A 20,328-nucleotide genomic window follows, 5' to 3' on the forward strand; every position below is an offset into this window, starting at 1 on the left:
TTTATATAAGTACGCATGTGTGTGTGTGTTTTGTTTGCCAAGTGGCAGCTCTTTCGCAGCTGTCAAATGGGAATTTGTCAATGTAGCCACTTTGCCTTTTTCTCATGACGTGTCGGCGAGCTTAGTTTTTATAATACAAATAATTGAAGCTCAAGTGGAATTTTTACAAAAAAAAAAAAAAAATGCGAGACCAATGGATCTGTCTTGCCCTCGTGCTGTGTGCGTTACACAGCGCCTGTGGCCTATACTTTCACATATCGGAAACGGAGCGCAAATGCTTTATCGAGGAGGTGCCCGATGAGACAACTGTGATTGGTAAGCTGCATTATAATTTGGTGGCTCAGAAACTGACATCTATATTTGTGTTGCAGTGAACTACAAAGTGGAGCTCTATGATCCACGCTCCAATGGATTCATGCCATCCTCGCCGGGCATTGGCATGCACGTCGAGGTACGCGATAGTGACGACAAAGTGATCCTGTCGCGCGTCTACAGCTCCCAGGGACGAATGTCGTTCACTTCGCACACTCCCGGCGAGCACGTCATTTGCATGTACTCCAATAGCACCGCCTGGTTCAATGGAGCCCAGCTGCGCGTGCATCTCGATATTCAGGTGGGCGAGCATGCCATCGACTATGCCAATGTGGCACAAAAAGAGAAGCTAACCGAGCTGCAGCTACGCATTCGCCAGTTGCTTGACCAGGTCGAACAGATCACCAAGGAGCAGAACTATCAGCGCTATCGCGAGGAACGTTTCCGTCACACAAGCGAGAGCACCAACTCTCGTGTGCTCTGGTGGTCGCTGGCGCAGACTGTGGTCCTCGTTTGCATGGGATTCTGGCAGATGCGTCATCTCAAGAGTTTCTTCGAGGCCAAGAAACTGGTGTGAGGGCACATCGTGGCAATGGTTATTGGTTGCTTTTGCCTTCATCTCGTTTTTGTATGCAACCAAATTACAAATGCGAATTTCATCGATGTCTCATCCAGATCCGTGTTTAGTTTTAATTATCTAGTTGGTTTCGCCTGCCGAGCTAAATACTTTTTCTGCCTAATTTAATAAAAATCCATTGTAAAATACGAACTGTGACAGCATCACTAACCACTGCAGCATCCTACTTATCGCGGGATAGTCCCGTGACTCGCTCTGCCCGACTGAGCGCGACTTGGCCTTATCAACAGCGAGGCCCAGGCACATGACATGCAAACACAGCGATAACCTGTCGCATTCGCATTGTTGTCGCCGAGATGCATTCACTTTGCTATTGCTTTTATCTCAATGCTTGCTCTTGAGTGAGCACAGCCGACGCCGCATACGAGACAAGACTCTCGCCGGCTCCACATCTCAGTGCTTAGTAGCTTCTCAGCTGTGGTGCGCAAAGGTTGTCTCTCGGCGTGGGTGATCGGCAAACGGACCGACAGACTGCAGAGCAGAATAGAGTCAACCGCACTCGACCCACAAAAGCCGCAAGGTGAACGAATCGGACACAGCGCTGGTAATCTGAGCTCTCAACTCGAAGACAACTGAAACAGCGACAAAAGGGTGGCTGTGAGGTGCAGTTTAGTTTACCTCGTTTAGGTTGAGCAGCGGTCAAAGCACCTGGAAAATGTTCCGCGCCACGGAAATCGGCAGCGAAGAAAGTGAGTTGCGGACGATAAGATAAGCCAACTATAAAGAGAGATCAGATCCAGCAACTGACTCTTAATTTCTCGTCTCCCTCTCTCTATTTGTCTCTCTGGCCTTACAGCATTGCCTGCCATTGCGGAACTCACCCAGACGACGGCTAATTCGTTATCTGATTTTGGGGAGCACGAGAAGCTAAGAAAGCCACGCATCTCATTGCCCAACTATGGCTTTGCACCCATATCCAACATACGGCTCGAGTACAAATATCCACGTGCCGTCTGCTTTATACTGGCCACCAAGTTCTTTGAGGCGTTTGCAGCCAACGGCATGCGCAGTAAGTGCAACAGATGTGGGGCATACATATATGTATGTACCCGTGTGACCCACTTTATAGCAGTACAATGCAGTTGCCTTAGGTCGTCTACAGTAATCTTCCATTATAATGTCAAAATATTCCAAAAGTCGAGCTTATCAGCGAACAGAAGTGCATGCACAATGGGAGGTCTTATTGATAGCTCATATGGATGACCCACAAGGCCTTGTCTCATTAAGAGATGCAACAGCTTAAGATTGATTTGATGTTTTTAAAATCTGAAAAATATTTTAAATATGACAAACTGGCATCAGATAGTAAATGTAGAAAATAAATACTTAGTTTTGTTTACGTAGGTGGAATCGCAGAGGTTTATTATATTTCAAATACTATTATTTCTTCGTTTACGTTCCGCTTATTGTAAACAATTAAAATAAACAGAATTGTTTGTTTAAGTATGCCTCAAGTTAGCAATTAGTTGCATCTGTAGTTTTGGATATTAGCTACATATAAGTAATTAGGAGTTTTCTTAATCTCAACTATTTTTCCAGCCATTCTTGTGCTCTTTTTGCGCGATGATCTCAGCTTTACGGAAAGCTTCTCCACGATTGTGTTGCACATTTTCAACTTCTTTGGGCAGTTCTGTCCGATTATTGGAGCTATTCTGGCCGACAGCTATATGGGCAATGTGCGCACCATATCGGGCTTCTGCTTCCTCTATGGCTTTGGCTGGCTGCTGCTGACGATGACATCGGTGCCATTGGTGGGCATGTCCTCGACAGCTTTGTGAGTAGAGCTCGTCCAGTCTTTAATTTTGTTTACCGTTATACATGGATGTTTTCACTTACAGTTTGTTGGTCTCGATCTCCTTTATAGCGGTGGGCAATGGATCTGTACGCGCCTGCATCACATCGCTGGGTGCGCTGCAGTTCAAGCTGCCGGAGCAGGCGGTCCATTTGGCCGAGTACTTCTCCTTCTATTACTTCGTCTACTATTTTGGCATATTCTTGAGCAAAGTTGTACCGCCGCTGATAAGAGCCAACACGCAGTGCTTCGATAAGACGACATGCTATCCAGCTGTGTTTGGCACGCTGGGCAGCTCCTTCATGATGGCATGGAGTAAGTAGTTGGCCAACATTTTCTCCACAGCTCAGCTCTCAGCTTATGTACCTATGCGTTTTCTAGTTATCTTTTTGATCGGCAAATGCTTTTACAAAAAGGAAAAACTATTCGGGGACAATATACTCTTCAAGTACTGTGGCTGCATCAAGACGGCGCTGGTGGAGAAGTGGAGACATCGCAAGTCCGCCAAGCGATGCAGCTATTGGCTGCAAAATGCCATTGGACCATACGAAGTGAATTTTGTGAATGATGTATCCAAGGTGTTGCGAGTGAGTAAAAGGCGCTGCCAGTTCTTCCTCTAAAGATTCACGCTTCTCCCTATATAATCGTTGTAGATCACCAAGCTGTTCATTCCTTTGCCCGTTTATTTTGCGCTGCTCGCACAGCAGGACTCCAGCTGGACCTTCCAGGCAACTATGATGAATACGACAGTGCTGGGTGTCACCATTGAGCCGGATCAGGCTAAGGCCGTGGGTCCGATCTTCCTCTTCATGCTCATTCCTCTTTGGCAATATGTGACCGTTCCACTTTTGCGGCGACTGTTCCATTGGGAGCTGAAGCCGCTGCACAGTGTCACTCTTGGCGGCATATGTTCAGCTGCTGCCTTTCTCTGTGCCGGCATTCTACAAGATCGCATTATGGTCAGTGCACGACGAGCACAACAAATCGAGCAATAAATATTGTTTTTCCTTTTTTTATAGCAATCGCCTAGTCAGAGCATCAACATTGTCTGGCAGCTGCCCCAGTTCCTGCTGCTTATGATGGGCGAATTGCTGTTGTCCATTCCGGGGCTGCAGTTTGCCTTCACCCAGGCGCCATCATCCATGAAGTCTGTGGTCACAGCCGCATGGTTCTTAAACAATGCCTTTGGCAATCTCATCGTGGTGATAATTACCCAACTTGATGCTCTGAGCTCCCAAAAAGCCGAGTATTTTTTCTACGCCGTGCTAATGCTGGTCTGCATTATCATTTTTACCCTGTTGGCCTACGAGTATGGACTGCAGGAGCTCAAGAGCGATATGCAGACAGGAGATTTGGTTGTTCTCCTGCCCAACGCGACGGACAATGTTCCGAGCCCCAGTAGCCGGAGCGGAAGTGTGTAGCATTGTCTAAAAAGGTACATTTAAAAGTATAGTTGATTGGCTTTTCAATTTGTGGAATAGGTATTTAAATATAATTACTTTTAATTTATTTACACACACACACATACATCTAGGTCGAATGACAAATAAATAAACTGAACAATATAGATAATTGGGATCATTCTAGTATCTTGAACATATACTGTAGTTCAAGGTTTGTATCATCGCTCAGATCGGTGCAGTGAATGCCATTCAGCACCTTGGAGCTGCCGAACTTGGAGCGCAGCGTATGTGGGCGCAATAGCTTGGCAATTTCTGGATCCATTGGACCGCAAAAGTTGCGGAATTCCTGGTGCGAGTTCTTTTCCGGATCCTCGCATGCTACTTCCAGACACATGCATACACCACTTGCCAGCTGAGCCACCATTGGTATGAATTCCGGCAGTACACCGCGGTAGACCTCATAGAATTCCTCACAATTCACTCGCGCCATTAGCAGCATGCGCATGGCTGTTATCTTAAAGCCAGACGAAAGGATCTCTTTGAGTATTTGACCCAGAAGCCCGTCCTTGATTATATGAGGCTTTATGATGGCCAGTGTGGTGTTCTTGAACTGGCAGTCCTTAATAATATTGTGACGTTCCTCAAAGAAGAACTTCAAGTCCTTGCCCACATTCTCTTCACGCTCGGAGCAATAGATACCATAGCGAACATCCTCCCGGTCAAACAGATGCTGCAGGCTGGGTGACAGCACGATGGTGGTTGAAGCCTTCTCTGTATTGTACTTTGAACAGGCATATATAATCTCAACCACATTATCGCCTATGAGCTCCAAACTAATAGCCGGTCCAGCCAGAAGCTCGTTCATCAAGACACTTTTTGAGGCAGAATTAAAGTTTCGTATATTTTACTTTAGCGTTATTTACAAGAAAACTTACGATGTCTGCACATCCTCGTCCTGCTTGCTGGCCAAAAACTGCGTCACACTCGTCGGTGTAAACTGAACCATTTGGCCGTTGTTTATGTTGATCTTGTTGTCAATGAGCGTTGTGACAAACTCGCCCAAGTACTTTGGCCACATGGAGCTCTTGAGCAGCACAAAGCCCCTGTATAAGATCGTTTGGTTAAGACGAGCTGTACACCATGGTGATTAGTACTGACTCACCGCTTGCGATATTTGGCCAACGTATTCCGTGATATCTCGTCCGCATAGTCAACAATATCAAAGGACCGTCCAAACACGTTGACTTTGGAACCCACAAAGAAATCACGCGGCGATAACTCGGGAATTTTGGTGCGTCTCAAGAAGGTTTTCTTGCTACGCTGGTCATACTGCGTATTGAACAAAAATTAATTTCACCTGAATTGCAAGGCAATAATCAACTTACCAATTCAACAGCATTGTCGCTTAGATAGTATGTTAATAGGTAACTGCGTGTTATTCCAGCTTCAACATGAAACCATTCGGCTATAAACGAAAGTCTACCATTCTGTGCCATTATATATTTACTTTATATGATTACAGTCCATACGCAATCTGTATTTACTGCTACTGACAGCAGCTGAAGAATGATTTTTTTTACTAAGCATATTTTGTTTGCCCAAAACAAAATTTGAAAGCCGGCGTTGCCAAAGCAACGGTGTTGATAGAGTTGCCAGACATTTGAATTTTTAGTGATCTCAACTCGTAGTCTGCATGTATGTACACATGTATGTATATATGTGTGGGCGAAACAAACCATGGAAACAAAACAAATTGAACATTAAGATTTTTATATTTTATTTTAATTCCCTTTATTTACAGGAAACAAAAAATAATAAATTGCAAATGAAACTTCGCAATGAATTGGTTGTAGCTTTTTCCAGTTTTAGTTATTGGGATGAAAATCCAGCGTAAAATTAATTTTTTGTTCCTTTTTCTTTTCCTTGCTTCTGCTGACATGCCGCATATTCTACTCTAGTGTTTTCGGAATAGGTGTTTACGAACGCATGATTGTGTTTGTCCTTTTGTGTGTGTGTGTATGTGTGACTTAACGGTATAGGGGTCTCGGCTAATGCTACGACTCTATTACTCAAAAAATGCCCAAACAGCAAGCTGCTTAGGCAGCTGGCTTCTTGTCTTTGTCGCCCTCCCCACCTTCGTCCTCATCATCATTTTGCGATAGACTGGGTATGTTATCGTCGGAGTCGTCATCTTCGTCGACATTGAAATCATCAAATTTGTTGTTCCAATCGCCTCCCGGACTATTTAAGAAGTTGCTAAACATTCCGTTGTCCTTAGCATCTGACAAGAGAGTATATATTAAATTTAATCAATAAACTTTAAATATTCCCATACTCACCACCACCCTCCTCTTCGTCAGACTCATCACGCCACTTGGCAAAGTTAGCCTTCAAGAAGTGCAATTTGGTCTTATCTGTGGTCAGTGTTGGCCAGTAGGGACCGTTCTCCTTCTTGGGTATTGTGAATTCCAAACAGCGTCCAATATTCTTGCTAGTCACCTTCTCCGGATCAACCGAATTGTAAAAGTTCAATGTGACCTCGTACTTTTTGGAGGCGTCAAGTGCATTTACACCCTTGAAAGTGAAGGTCTTGTCTGTCACTCTATATTGCGAAAACAATAGCATCAAATGTAATCTTATTTTGTTTATTAAACGAAAGAGTAGAGCTTACTTGTGTTCAATGTCTTTGCATTCCACATCGATGATAACATAAATCAAATCGCTGCGCTGAGCCCAGGAAACTGGCGGAGGAATTGAGCTGAAATCAAAACCAAATGCTTAGATAAACAAACAAACCGGGAACTGAGAAACACCGCTTGGCAACGCATATTGTATTCATCGTATCATGGCAACCGAAGTATCGTTCCCTTCAGCAGCCGCTCCAAAGTGCAAGCTTATGCAAAAATTATAGCTGATTTGCATGAAATAAAAGTCCATCCTGTATGAATTTGACCATTGGGGCAACACTTAGAAATAAAATTAGCGCCAACCCTAACATAACCTCAAACGCATTGAGTTTGATGGCACTGCCGCGAACTGTATAAAAATACTACAATGCAGTTGCGCATTGGACACACCCACCAAATGACTCTGGGGGCTGAAACATACTTTAGATGCAAGTGGGATAGTGTGCATCTATAAGAAAATAATATATTCTTGGCAATGCCCTTTACAGAAAATAGACGCCGCCGATGCCCCTGCCACAGCAAAAAGCACGCGTCCCACAAAGAAGCCACAAAAAGAAGAATTCTCCTACTGAGGCAGCTAAATTGGGAGGGTGTGAGATGTTTTCACTGCGCTTACCTTGCTGTCGACATTTTATTGTTGTTGCGTTGGCTATATTTTAATTTACTAAGCCGCGGTCACTGCTCGCACGTCTATTTTCAGCAGAAAATGCAATTTTCAACCGAATTGTCGGGCACAAAATGAGAATGACTACTCAGTAAGTCACACAGTGTTCGAGAACGTTCAACCAATGGACTGACAGTAAATTCATTACCCAGCACTATTTCGATAACACAAGCAAATCGGATACGTGTACTCGATTTTCTCAGCATTCTGGTCAACTCTGACAATTCTGTCATCTGTGTGAAAAAATAGCAAGAGCAAGAGTGTAAAGTGAGTCCAAGCTGTTACTTAACCAAATTTTTGGAAATTAAATTATTTAATTGATTTCCCCTGCACAGCCATGTTGCGCACTACTGCCGGTAAACTCGCCACCGCCATGCGCGGCACCCTTGGAGTTACATCCTCGCGTGTTGGCGCTGTACGCTGTCTGCACGGCACCGAGGAATCGGCTGAAGAGTTCGATAAGCGTTATGAGAAATATTTCTCTCGCGAGGGCATCGACGGATGGGAGATCCGCAAAGGCATGAACGATCTGCTTGGCATGGATGTAGTGCCCAGCCCAAAGATCATTGAATCTGGACTGCGCGCTTGCCGCCGTGTCAACGACATTGCCCTGGCCATTAGGTGGCTGGAAGGCTGCAAGGACAAGTGCGGCGACCACAAGGCCACTCTCTATCCGTACTTGCTGGAGAAAATCACACCAACCCTGAAGGAGCTTGGTGTACCGACCATCGAGGAGCTGGGCTACGACAAGCCCGAATTGGCTCTCAAGTCCGTTTTTGATATGTAAGGCGGCGTTTGTTTCAACGTTTTTCTTTAGTTTAATTAACACATAACAAGAAACACAACACAATTCCAATGTATTTCGTGTGGATGAACATGTTATTGGATTGCAAATAAAAGGAGATTGGAGTAAGGCTACAACCCAGACATTTGTTTTGCTTCTTGGTTATGTAATGGTCTGCGAAAGGTTATGACTCTTGCGTACACGTTCAAGCATGCATGATGACCAATGAATCGTGCCTAGACACTTTCAAAACAAATTCGTTTATTGGCATAACAAATAAATGCATAGTTGTACTATAAACACAGTTTAGTTCAATTTTTTGAGCAACTCAGCTGCCTTGTCCAGATTCGCTTGTTTTTTTATGAAGCAATATCGCACAAAGTCCTCCCCCAGGTGTTTATTGGGCTCGCTGTAAAAGGCGCTCGGCGGTATGCCCTGCAGACCCATATTCTTCGTCATCCACTTGGTGAATTTATAGTCGCGATACTTGTCCAGCTCAGAGCTCAAGTCGAGCTTAGAGGCCAACGGAGACCAATCAGCAACCATAAAGTAACCACCCTCTGGTATTGTTGGTCGTAAGCCCGCATCGCTCAGAAACTTTGCCATAAAATCTCTCTTGGGCTGCAGCTCGCGGGGCAAGGATAGAAAATAGCTTTCTGGCTTTCCCAGACGTGCCAATTCCACCTCAAAGCTGCGCGCCACGCCCTCTTGCAGTGGTGTCGGGCAGGTGTAAACCGAGTTCTGATGAACCATTTGCAAGTTTCTAATCAGGTCATGCGGTCCATAGGCCCAGCCAATTTTCCAGCCAGTTACCGAAAAGGTTTTACCTGCCGAGCCAATCGTAATCGTGCGATCCCACATTCCAGGCAGAGTGCAAATGCGCACATGTTCGACACCATCAAAGACAAGCCACTCATAGACCTCATCCGATACGCAGAGAACATTCCACTTGCGACACAATGCGGCTATGCGCTCCAGTTCCTGGCGATGGAAGACCTTTCCGGTGGGATTGTGCGGGGTGTTTAATATAATCATCTTTGTCTTCTCATTGAACATTTTCTCCAATTCAAGATCATCCAAGACCCAGTCGGCGGAGCTAATCGGACCGTCTTTCTTTCGCTAAAAGATATTATCACATTAAAGGATAAACGAATGCCCAAAAGAGCCGAGCGATTTGTTAACAATTCTTTACCAATTTCAGTGGAATGAAACGAGGAACACCTCTGGCCATCTTGACCATGGGCTCATAACAATCGAAGAAGGGCTCAATAATAATGACCTCTTCACCCTCGTCCACATGTCCCATTATGGTGGAGTAGAGAGCCTCATAGGCGCCGGAACTAATCAGAATATCGCTAAGCGGGTTGAGCTCTTTGCCAACGAGGCCGCTATAGAGTTTGGACAGTGCCTGCACCAGGCGAACATGACCCTAAAATGAATTTCCCACATTAGGCGGGGATAAGGAGTAAATGAAAGCACTTACATTTCCTCTAGTGTACTGATGCAGCAACGGATTTTCATCCTTGGCAATATCCGCCAACGAGTTGGTGACATAGTCCGGAGCTGCATCATCCGGAAATCCTTGGCCCAGATTCAATGGCTTGTACTGCATGGCTAATGCAATATATTCGTTCCATACGCTGGGCGTGCTGCCCTGAAGGCGTTTGGGCAGATCAAATTTTTCCATGCTGCTGTCGGCAGCTGCGTTCACCTTATGGATGTGTCGAACTCGCTGACTGAAGGAATTTAAATATAAAGTGTGCCGAGACAGAGCGCACACACGTCGACAGTTCTTGAGCATCTGGAATCGAGACGATTTAGCAGAAAATACTAGTTATAAAACTGCGTATATTTGTTGTTGTACATATGTACATTATGATTATTACTTTATGTGTGTGCGTGAGTGTGGGCTACTTCGAAGAAGTGAATTCAATGTTAACGTAGTTTAACGTAGCAAAAATTTGTTAGCGCGCTGGTTTTAATGCTTAGATGTATGACATTGCATAATGCAAATAAGGAACACAGAGCTAAAGCAATTTTGAACGACGTAAAATGAAAAACTAATTGTTTATACACTTATACTCATATTCATATACACACACACATACACCAACTAGCACCACCTCGCTCTCATGCAAATCTCACTGAATTTGTAATGTAGCTATAGATAGACAGAATAGCATATAGTGCTGCGGTAAATTATTATCTTTATTTACAATAAAAAATTACCAGAAACAGCGGCTTATCAGTGCAAAACTTGCCGTTGCTTGAAGCCGTCTGCGCTCGAACAGCTGTTACTATTTCATGTTGCCCAGCACTGTTACCAGGGATGCATATATTAATCAAGGCGCGCACATTTGAAAAATAAAATAAAAGTACTTGGTAGATAGAAATAAATTTACTTGGTATAAGATAAGGTTTTTATATCTAAGAAAATAAAAGACAACTTAATTTTTTTTTTTTTTTTTTTGTAATTTAATTAAAAGTTTTGCTGTCTTATAATGACAAACATTCATATAAATATGTAAATAGATCCACAGAGGCATGCATTAAGGCTGCACATATAATTTTGTGTTTCCATTTATTCAACGTAGTGCATGGGTGGATTTAAATACACTAATAACTTAAATCACAGATTATACTAACGTAGTATTCTTCCGATAAAAACTTATAAGTCGATATTCGCCAAATAGTACGTACTTTGCTTCCTTGCCTTACAGGATCCTGATATCATATTGAGTTGATTCTTACTTTGTCATTTTGGATTCAATTTGAATGAAAAACAAATTGGTATTATTTTTAAAGTTTATTTATAAAAACTGTGTGTTAATTACAGGAAAATTAAAGTGCGAATCAATTCAAAGTACAATTTAAATGATTAATAACATTTATAAGTAGTTTAAACATAAGTGTATGTAGTATATATGTATGTTATGTATTTAAGTACGTCATATGTTATACAGATTGAAGTTTTTATATGCATCAAATATCGTTTGCTTGCGTTTTAACAAAGTAAAGCTACTAAACTTAAATCACAGATTACACTAACGTGTTTATTACAATATATATGTATATGTATGTATGCTTGTATGCTATGTATGGTAAGTACATATGTTTTTGAAATATTATTGGGGCTGGGGCGGGCCACAGAAATCATCGAACGCATAACAACAGTTAAGGCTTAATACTACTTAGAAAATCGCTAACATTATTGCTGTAATTGCGTGTAATCAATCAACGTTGCTACATTTTAGTAGTTCTACTATTACCTTAAATGCAACAATTCACTTATGTACTATCAAACAATAGGTTTGTGAGTGCTTATATTGTTTTTAAATACAGTTAACTGAATAGGGTTTCTACAAAAGATTTGGGCTGGTTGTTGTTTTTTATTTTTTCCTTTCGCCCTTTCTTAGACGTCGTTCTCTGTGAATGGCACACATTTGCGCTATGCGAATGGCAAAATGAAAGTAAACTGGTAATCGAACGAAACTGTACTTAGTTCTGTTGCTACTGTTTGATATGGACGTGTGGGTGGGATTTGCAGTTGGGCTTAGACATGAACCTCCGGGCAATCCTCATCCTTGATCGACGTGTACTGCACTTTCTTGGCCACGTTGTCGAACACGGGAGTCATCATGTACTTCAATTTGTCGCGACTAACGTAGACGAGGGCCACCAGCAGACCCAGCAGAATCATGCTGAGCACGATCAGTAGAAAGATCAGTGTGGCCGTGTGTCCACTGATATGCGGCTGGAGTTGCCCGTACAGCTGCTCGTTTTCGGCGATATTCAGAAACGATGCAGCTGCCGCCATTGTGGCTGCACACTCGCTCATGTCCAGCTGGAGGATGTGCGCAGGCGCCGGATCAACATGTTGCAGTCCATGGAAGCACATGAGGCTTTCCTGATTGCGCACCTGGACTCGCGTCGCCTGCAGCCACGTGCGGAAGGGGGATATTTTGCAGTCGCAGACAAAGGGATTCAGATTGAAGTCGACGATCAGATTGACGGTGCGATTCTCGCGCTCCTGCAGCTCGTTGAGCAGCCGCATATCGCTGGGCTTGACAAACTCAAACTTGTTCCGCTCCAGATCCAGAAAACGAAGATTGTTCAAGCAACGCACTTCAAAGTTAATGTCCTTCAGGAGATTGTCGCCCAAGTGCAAATCCCGGAGCGCAGGCAGATCACAAAAAACGTTGCGATCCTTGAAGTGCGTTATCTCGTTCTGCTCCAGATGCAGCTTCTCCAGCTTAACCAGTTGGCTGTTCACGAAAATATCGTGCAGATCCTCGCTCAGTTGCGGCGAGCTGTGATCCTCAAAGGCGTCGGTCAGATGTAGGCTTTGCAGGTTGACAAAGTTGGAGAAGACGCGCGGATGATGATGATTCACCTCGTCGTCGTAGCGGGAAATACTCAGATTGTTGTGGTTCAGGATAAGGCGTTCCACGCGTGGCACATGATGATAGCTCTTGCCACGTATCTCGCGTATGTGATTGTTGCTCATGTCCACGATCTTCAGCTGCTTGTAGTCATTGATGCTGCCAAAGACATTCCATGGCAGCTCCGTTATGTAGTTTCCCGTAAAGATCAGGATCTCGACCTGCTCGGGCATGTACTCCAGCACGCTGGTGTTGTGCAAGCCCGCGTTGGTGCAGTTCACAATGAACTGGACGGCGCCCTCGTACATCTCGTTGCCACAGGAGCAGGCTACCGGAAAGTTGGGTCCACAGCTCGAAGAGCTCTCGGCACTGCCCAGCGACAGGGCTGCGCTAATCGCCACTAAGGTCACAAGCAGCACTTGCGGCTTCATCTGCGGTTCGTTGGCCATCTCGTACCAGCCTGCCGACACGGACCTGCAATTAATAGTAGAGTGCAGATGTTTTATTAGTTGCGAACGCATTTTAAAGTGAGCTGAAAACCAACCAAGAGCCAGCCGCAAAATGCAGCTCTCACATGCCGGCAAATTTATGCTAGGCAAGTTGCAGATTTATGAGTATGAAAGGCTAAACATGGTGCAGCATTTTCTTCCTGCCCTCCCCCAGTGTCTCGCTCTCCCTCCCTCTCTCGCCCTCTCTCTCTTTTGCTGTCTGCGGCAGCAAACCACAGCCGTTCTGCCAATCAACGGCACCCACGGCGTATGGGTAATTTCTGTTTAGTGCCAAAGTTTTGGGTAACGCCAACCACAATAAACGCCAAAAGGGCACTCAAGCGAGCTGACGAGGCATCCACATAAAATTCAACCCACCTACCACCCACCCACCAGCAGCACCTGTCCTACGCCCTCACCGCTCGTTCAACCGCAGGCAACACTAAACCTTATTATTTTTTGGCTTTTATTGCTATTTGTTTAGCATCGACAAGAGGCAAAACCAGCCACAGAAGTGGCCAAAATACATTTTTAAGGTTTAAGCAAAATAATCAATGCGCTTACGACGAAGGACTCTTAAACTTTGGCAACACACAAATACAAGAATTACAACAAATAAGAGCCTTTGTAAAGGTAATTTCCAGTTCGGACACAAAAGCATCAATTTGCTGCCTAATTTCTGTTCAGGTAATTACATATATATATATATTGTATATATATTTGTGCATGTATTTATATATGTATTTGTAGGTTGTTGGGTTAGGCTTGCCGCTTAAGCACCCAAAACGTATTGTATTTTATTTATCAGGTAAATCCATTTGATTTCCATTTAAATTTGATGTTCGAATTAATATAATAATAATAGGGCACATATCAATTTCATACATAATTAAATATAATATCATGCTAAGTATATCTTAGCAGAGACGTCATTTGAGTGTCCATTTTAAATAAATAATAAATGTTTAAAAATAACGTGAATAATAAATTTGTTTTGTAATTTTAAATTGAATCTGCTTTCGAGAGAAATAAATGAAATAATAAATAAATATATGAAATCGAAAATTACATTTATTTAATATAATAATAATTCATTGCATATTCATAAAAAGGCTATTGACTATTGACTAAACTTAATTTAATTTATTAATAAATATATCAGAACTGAATATATGAGAATATCGAAAGATAGAAACAAGCATAACTTGATGTAGTTTTCATGTTTAACGATTTAAAGTAGCTTTACAATATTTGAGTTAATGGGTTTAATGAACGCCTGCTAAGGTTTATTCACTCTCACCCTCCCTCTCACCCTCCCTCTCACTATCTCTAATGTCTGTTAGCCAGCCCATAGATCACCGCATTTTGTGGCCACTGCTAAATGAGTCAATTAAAAGCTGCTGTCCCATTCCTGTTGTTTTATTGCAGCTGCCATGTGGGCTCGCTCCTCCCCTCCAGCTGTGACCAGGGGTCATTCAATGCTAATGAGCGCTTCGAATACCTTCGACCCTAAATTGAAAGCTAACGGAAATTTAACTTTGATGTGGTGTGAGAGGGACACAAAAAAATAATAAAAAGAGAACTTAAAAAGCACAAGGAAACGAAGAAGCATAGCAGTGAAGTGTGTGTTAGTTTGACGTTAACCAACACTGCCAGCAGCCACAGCTCTTGTTTCCTTTGCTGCGCACCTGCATTTCGTTACTGTTGTGTGGAGGAACCAGCGAAGCATAAACGCTATTTTATGCCCAAAACAAAGCAAGAAAGGAAGCGAAAAAAATGAAAACATTTTGTAAAGCCAAAAACAAAATGGCGGACGGGGGCGCGCACTTGAAGTCGAGCGTTTGCTCTGTGTGTGTGCGTGTGCAAAAGAGTGAATGAGTGTGTGTCACTTCCTGTTTGGCTGCCTAACAAGCCAGAACACTAATGCGAGCACACACATACACCAGTGCACACACATACACCAGTGCACACACACCCACACACACACAGAAACACACAATCATCAATGCAGTTGCACATACTTAAAATTTAACTCGCGTGTGTTTTTTGTTACTTTGCAACGTGTTCAAGGAGCTACATTTGTGTGTGTGTGTGTGTGCGTGTTAACTGGTGCAATAATATTCCACTTTCTTCACTACATTGTTTTTGGTTACGTACCCCTCGTACCTAGTTGTAACACCAATAAAAAGGCAACGGGAATATTTTTCTTACTTTTTTTTTTTGGTTATTTGAAGACATGGTAAATGGAATACGTGGCTTGTGCAGGTGTTTTTCAACACTAGCGAGCTCATTCGCTTCTTCTCCTTGCTGTAATTTATTCAGTTGGCTGTAATTTGTAAGTGTATTCAAAGTTCGTTAAGCTCTAGCTGATGCTTTTATATTTTGGTTATTTTTGCATTGTTGGCTTGTTCTCTTCTCTTTTTCTCCCTTTTCAATTTATGCATGCGCGTAAAATAATAATAATAATAACAAGAACAAGCGAATGACGCAAAAAAAGAAAGAAAAATAAAAGTGAGTTCGGTGCTTTGCATTCGCCGTACATTCTCTTTATAATTCGTTAGTCGTAAAGTGCCAGGCACTTAACAGTTGCATTTGAAGCGAGACTGTGGACTGACTGAGTCCGGGTGGGCGGGATGAAGGGCGACGGGGTTGCGGATGACAAGCTGAGCAAATGGCAAGTGGCAAATGCAAAGCGGAATACAGTTAGCGATAGGTGGTGGCACTCAATTTGCAGCACGCGATGGCGGGGGGGTAGTGCGGACGTGTGGTATAATTAGAGCATAAATGCAGAGTGAATCAGCTAAGTAGCGTACGGAGGCAACTGGAGCGATAGTAGTGGCTAGGTTATACAACGGTTGTAGATAAGGCACACACACACACGTGCTGCTCGTTCACCGTGCACTACAATTATAATTCTCTGAAAGAGTGCTCAGAGATGCAGCTCATGCGGGATGCATCCATTCTGTCGAAATTCATCATTAGATTTTCGCCACAATAATTTATACATTTGAATTTTCTTTTTCGACATTCCGATTTCTTTTTATTAACTTGCCTCTATTTACTGAGAATCACTGAGAAGAGCGTGCATTGGCAGCACAATGTGTTGCCTACTTTTATGGGATAGGGTGGGCCAAGTCACGTCTCCGTTAGCCAGTGTTGCAAATCGCTCTAAAATTGGAACTGCAAGCTGTAATCCGCTTGGCAACGTTTTGGACTCGCTGTTGCCAACTGCATTAGACTCAATTGCTGGAAGTACGGAGAAGCTAATGCGGCCAAGCAGCGTTTAATGTCTTGGCGCTGCAGTCATTAAGCGAAAAACAAAAGTTGAAAAAACTTTTTGGCCACGATGGAAGCAAGCCGGCACAGATGCTAGCCAAGTGGCGGAATCGGCTTCTGTGTTGCTTTTCGTGGATAGGCTCGATACGGTTTTGTCAGGGTAATGCAATAAGGACAGGTCCTTTGAAATGCAATTAAATGCGACTGCAGTCGCCGGCAAGCCGCATGTAACTCAATTAGTGAAGTTGCGCACAGGATACAGCCATGTCCACATCCACGTCCACGTTCATGTCCACGTGCACGTCCACGTTCAGGAAACTCTGTCTGAGTGGTTTCAAGGAACGTCTGTTACGTCTGCTTCGCCTGTTACGTCTGTGCCCCGCGATCCTCAACCTTTTCACGTCCACTGGCCGCAACACAAAATTGGCGCACGTTGGCTTCATAATTTTATTATGACTGCACCGCGTGAAGTAAAAATTACGAGACAGCGCGCATGGAGTCGCCGAGTCCGGTGTCAAGTTGTGTGCCTCACGTAGTGCCGAGGGCGTGGTCCACGTTCCATCGCGCTCGGTCCGTTTAGACTAATTAGCAGACTGCTAATTGCACTTGAATGCCGGAATAAAAATAACTGGGAGCGCGGCCACTCGACCACTTGGGCACTGCGACTGCGACTGCGACTGCGAAGTGTTTTGTGGGTCCCTTCTCCCCCATTGTGTCTGGCAAAGTTTTTGCACGCAGTTCGCACCAAAAAAGTTGTAAAGAAATTAGCCAAGGTGCGGCAGTGTGTGTGGCTTGTGCTCTTCAAAAAAATTGGGTAAAATGTGATAAAGGCAGCGACTCCAAGATTATGTTATAGCCTGGTGCGAGCTGATGAAGAGGGCAGCTGTTGCAAGCCAGGAGATTGTGAGTGCTATGTAGCTGGAAAAGTTCAAATGAATTTATGGGTTAGTTTTTGTGGGCTATGTGTGGAAGGAATGTGTGTCAGAAGAGAAACATATTGCTTAAACGAAATAAACATCCAAAAGGTGAAATTAAAAATTATGTGAATTTCATGCAGATTAACAAGCGAACGGTTTATGTATATATTCAACAGAAATATCTAACTGAAGAATGCTTTTAGGACTGTGAATGGCAATTGGATTTGATGCGTTTACTACGCAATAAGCCAAAAGCTCACGCAATAAAAGGCAATACAATTTGAGATCGAGTACTGCCACACATAGTCCATGCACGTACAACTCATTGAGCCATAAAAGCATCGTTTAGTGCCTTCTCGTTTTAAATGCTCTGCAGCTGCTGGGGGAGGAGCGGATTGCTCGATTCTCAATTGCCCATTCACCTGCACAGGTGGCAGTGAAGCAACCCACGCCTTTAAAGCGCAAATCGAATTCAAATTGATAATTGGAATAAAGCGCTTGAAACACAAAAACCATGCAACACGCAGTAACATTCTCGATTTATGTATGTATGGATGCTTTCCAAGTGCCATTGCACGTGCTGCCCAACAAAGGAAACGAGAAGAGCGGACGAGGCAACCAACCTTTGCAATCCTTTTTTGACTACAGCCGACAGCTGTCAGTTGCGATCCATGACGAGAGTTTTTACATCACGCTCCGAGGAACTGCGAAGACCATTGTTCAAAATGCTAAAGAGCGGGCGGGAAAGAGACAGGTGGAGGTTGCCAGCATGCGTGTATGTGTGTGTGTGCGAGTGTGTGAATGTATGCGTGTTCATGTGTTTAGCTTAGAGTGTAAATTGACAATTTTGAGCGTTGCTGACCAAACAGCGTTGCCAGATCGAAAAACGCAAATATACATTTACCTTGCAGCACACTCTCCCACTATCGTTCTTTCTCGCTCTGACTCTCGAATTTCTGACCTGCGTCACCCAGAGGTTGCCAGCGCGTCTCACTCACACTTTAAGATTAAAGCGCTCGCATTGAATTATAAATCGACTCTGATAAACTCACTTGGGGTCGAGCCGACATTTAACTCTTTGAATATGATATTTTGGTGTTTACATTGCAGTGTTTTGTGGGCGTTTGTTTTGTCCAGATCTGTTTTCGTTTGCATATTTGTAGGCGTCCGTTGAGGCAGTCGCCTCTGAATAATATTAAAAAGTCGAAAACTTTTGTACGCTTCGTAAGCGGCTCAGAACTAACAACAAAGTGGCATAAAAACAATTGCAACGGAGACAGACCAAAGCTTCCATTTTGTATACACTTAATTGATTTACTGTTATTTAATTGTGCCAAAAGTTTATAGACACAGTTGCTGCTGGAACGCAGGGAATTTCGGAAGAATATTGCCCGAACAGACAGGCTGATCCCTGCTTTGAAATACAGTTTTATTTATTGCTGGGAATCATCATCCAATCAACTGAAGCATACGGATTGGTTAACTTGGAAACCAAAAAACAAATACAAAAATCGTGTTATTCAGGCTGTTATTGGTATTGAAAACCGTTTAAAAATGTATGTTTGTTTCATTTGGCCAAATTCCATTCGCAACACTTTCAGAACAGAACAAACTGTGTCCAACTCGTGAAAGCATCGCCGCGGTTTATTGATTCCTGCCGCCGACCCCCTAACAGCTTTACATCTGCTGCGGCTTCTAATGGAAACTTTGCACTCTGTCTCTATGAACAACTGTTTTTTTTTACTTGTTGTTTCTGCTGTTGTAATCCAAAAACCCGCTAGAAATGTATAAAGTGCTTCGGTTTTGTGTTTTGAGCTCTTTATGTGTGTATGTGTGGGGTGTGTGTGAATGTTTGTGTTAGGTCGAGGTACTCAAATACAATATTTTCGATCGCATCGTACTCTGGAAATTGTTTTTTTTTTCTTTCTTTTTTTGTGTGTGGAGGGAGTTGGCGTCGATTTGACTTCAAAAAAAACTTGGAATGAATTTTTAATAAAAAAGCAGCGTTAGTAAAAACGAAGGCAAAGAAAATGAACGCATCAGCTTTTTTCTTCAGTTTTTTTATTTTTTATTGTATTACATTCACTTGGCATATTTTGCATTTGAAATTTGTGTGCAGCTCTCAGCTCGCAGATAAAACAAAAAACTATAGCAGTAAAAAAAGCGAAAAGTTATGAAAAAGGAAAATATATAAAACTCGCCGCTTGTTTGAGATATGTAAATCTGGCAAATGTTTTTCTGCTGGCGCTTTTGACTTTTGACTCCCAGCTGTTTGTTTCCAATTAGAGCGTCTACCACGGGGCGTAATTGGATTGGCATGCATGACCCGTCTGAGCACAGCCTCCCTCTGCCTCGCAACCATCTTTGCGCAACTCATCTCGTCTCATCTACCAGAGAACTGAGCCGGGCTGGCGGCCGGTCCAAGGCTCTATCTGTGTTTGCAGTTGGCTGTTTGCCGTGCGCCTTTGCTCTTTGTCCAACAGATAAATGGACAGCTCCCGTGAGGGCAACTAAGCTCAGCCAGTCAGCAAGTCCTACTGCGCCGGCAATGTGAAATGGAAAGTCAACAACAACGCCAACAAGTCCAACAACTGGCTGTAGCAGAAGTGCAAGAGGCGAGGACAGCAAGACAGGCGCGTCAACAGTTGACAAGTGTCTCGAGTGTGCATAGGGTATAAGGTGTTACTAAATACCCTGGGTATATAATAAGTAAACTTGAATTTCTAAATAATAATTTGTAATAATTGGAAACTGTTTGAGTGATTATATGATTTTGATATACGTGTTGTACTACTACTACTACTGGAAGGCATATATCTTAAGCTTTTATACAATTTTGTGTAGTGAATATTGAAATGCAAACATCATTTATTATGATTACTATTAACTTCGAATTGGATTTAAGAAAGATTTTCAGCCTTTCAGACAACGTGTAAGGAGAAAGCTTGATTCTTTATGTCAGATTTATATACTCTATCAAGTGAAT

General features: G+C 43.2%; 7 protein-coding genes across 11 annotated transcripts in view; 3 read left to right on the forward strand and 4 right to left on the reverse strand.

Moving 5' to 3' along the window:
* The first annotated feature begins 77 nt into the window (after nt 1-77).
* Nucleotides 78-1,077, forward strand: LOC6574226 (transmembrane emp24 domain-containing protein eca). The gene is made up of 2 exons (XM_002000248.4): nt 78-315; nt 372-1,077. Exons 1-2 carry the CDS (start codon nt 183-185, stop codon nt 887-889), a joined length of 651 nt encoding a protein of 216 aa, XP_002000284.1. The 5' UTR covers nt 78-182; the 3' UTR covers nt 890-1,077.
* A 259-nt stretch (nt 1,078-1,336) lies between these two features.
* On the forward strand, nt 1,337-4,246 carry LOC6574227 (peptide transporter family 1). Its single transcript, XM_002000249.4, has 7 exons — nt 1,337-1,638; nt 1,746-1,958; nt 2,489-2,723; nt 2,788-3,056; nt 3,123-3,328; nt 3,395-3,700; nt 3,761-4,246. Exons 1-7 carry the CDS (start codon nt 1,605-1,607, stop codon nt 4,160-4,162), a joined length of 1,665 nt encoding a protein of 554 aa, XP_002000285.2. The 5' UTR covers nt 1,337-1,604; the 3' UTR covers nt 4,163-4,246.
* Nucleotides 4,226-5,736, reverse strand: LOC6574228 (nucleoside diphosphate kinase 7). The gene is made up of 4 exons (XM_002000250.4): nt 5,530-5,736; nt 5,307-5,473; nt 5,080-5,247; nt 4,226-5,016 (listed from the first exon to the last, which is right to left on the reverse strand). The coding sequence occupies exons 1-4, from the start codon at nt 5,638-5,640 to the stop codon at nt 4,320-4,322; spliced, it is 1,143 nt and encodes a 380-aa protein (XP_002000286.1). The 5' UTR covers nt 5,641-5,736; the 3' UTR covers nt 4,226-4,319.
* Nucleotides 5,737-5,904: 168 nt separating this feature from the next.
* LOC6574229 (uncharacterized protein CG16817) lies at nt 5,905-7,605 on the reverse strand. The gene is made up of 4 exons (XM_002000251.4): nt 7,448-7,605; nt 6,816-6,902; nt 6,484-6,746; nt 5,905-6,425 (listed from the first exon to the last, which is right to left on the reverse strand). The coding sequence occupies exons 1-4, from the start codon at nt 7,459-7,461 to the stop codon at nt 6,241-6,243; spliced, it is 549 nt and encodes a 182-aa protein (XP_002000287.2). The 5' UTR covers nt 7,462-7,605; the 3' UTR covers nt 5,905-6,240.
* A 58-nt stretch (nt 7,606-7,663) lies between these two features.
* On the forward strand, nt 7,664-8,420 carry LOC6574230 (cytochrome c oxidase subunit 5A, mitochondrial). Its single transcript, XM_002000252.4, has 2 exons — nt 7,664-7,762; nt 7,831-8,420. Exon 2 carries the CDS (start codon nt 7,833-7,835, stop codon nt 8,280-8,282), a length of 450 nt encoding a protein of 149 aa, XP_002000288.1. The 5' UTR covers nt 7,664-7,762; nt 7,831-7,832; the 3' UTR covers nt 8,283-8,420.
* A 103-nt stretch (nt 8,421-8,523) lies between these two features.
* LOC6574231 (kynurenine aminotransferase) lies at nt 8,524-10,690 on the reverse strand. 5 transcript variants are annotated; one of them, XM_015167331.3, is made up of 4 exons: nt 10,509-10,690; nt 9,763-10,080; nt 9,472-9,708; nt 8,524-9,398 (listed from the first exon to the last, which is right to left on the reverse strand). In XM_015167331.3, exons 2-4 carry the CDS (start codon nt 10,078-10,080, stop codon nt 8,586-8,588), a joined length of 1,368 nt encoding a protein of 455 aa, XP_015022817.2. In that variant the 5' UTR covers nt 10,509-10,690; the 3' UTR covers nt 8,524-8,585. The 5 variants fall into 5 exon arrangements, with proteins under 5 accessions (XP_015022817.2, XP_043864348.1, XP_032583947.2 ...); XM_044008413.1 differs by having other exon boundaries at nt 10,496-10,569; XM_032728056.2 differs by having other exon boundaries at nt 10,380-10,519.
* A 380-nt stretch (nt 10,691-11,070) lies between these two features.
* LOC6574232 (trophoblast glycoprotein) overlaps nt 11,071-20,328 on the reverse strand; it is a 47,087-nt gene continuing 37,829 nt past the window's right edge. The window contains exon 4 of the mRNA XM_002000254.4: nt 11,071-13,135. Coding sequence (XP_002000290.1) covers nt 11,833-13,110 — 1,278 coding nt within the window. The 5' untranslated portion in view covers nt 13,111-13,135 and the 3' untranslated portion in view covers nt 11,071-11,832. The remainder of the gene's footprint in view (nt 13,136-20,328) is intronic.

The sequence above is a fragment of the Drosophila mojavensis genome, unplaced genomic scaffold (genome assembly GCF_018153725.1).
Source record: "Drosophila mojavensis isolate 15081-1352.22 unplaced genomic scaffold, ASM1815372v1 contig_277, whole genome shotgun sequence".
Lineage (NCBI taxonomy): Eukaryota > Metazoa > Arthropoda > Insecta > Diptera > Drosophilidae > Drosophila > Drosophila mojavensis.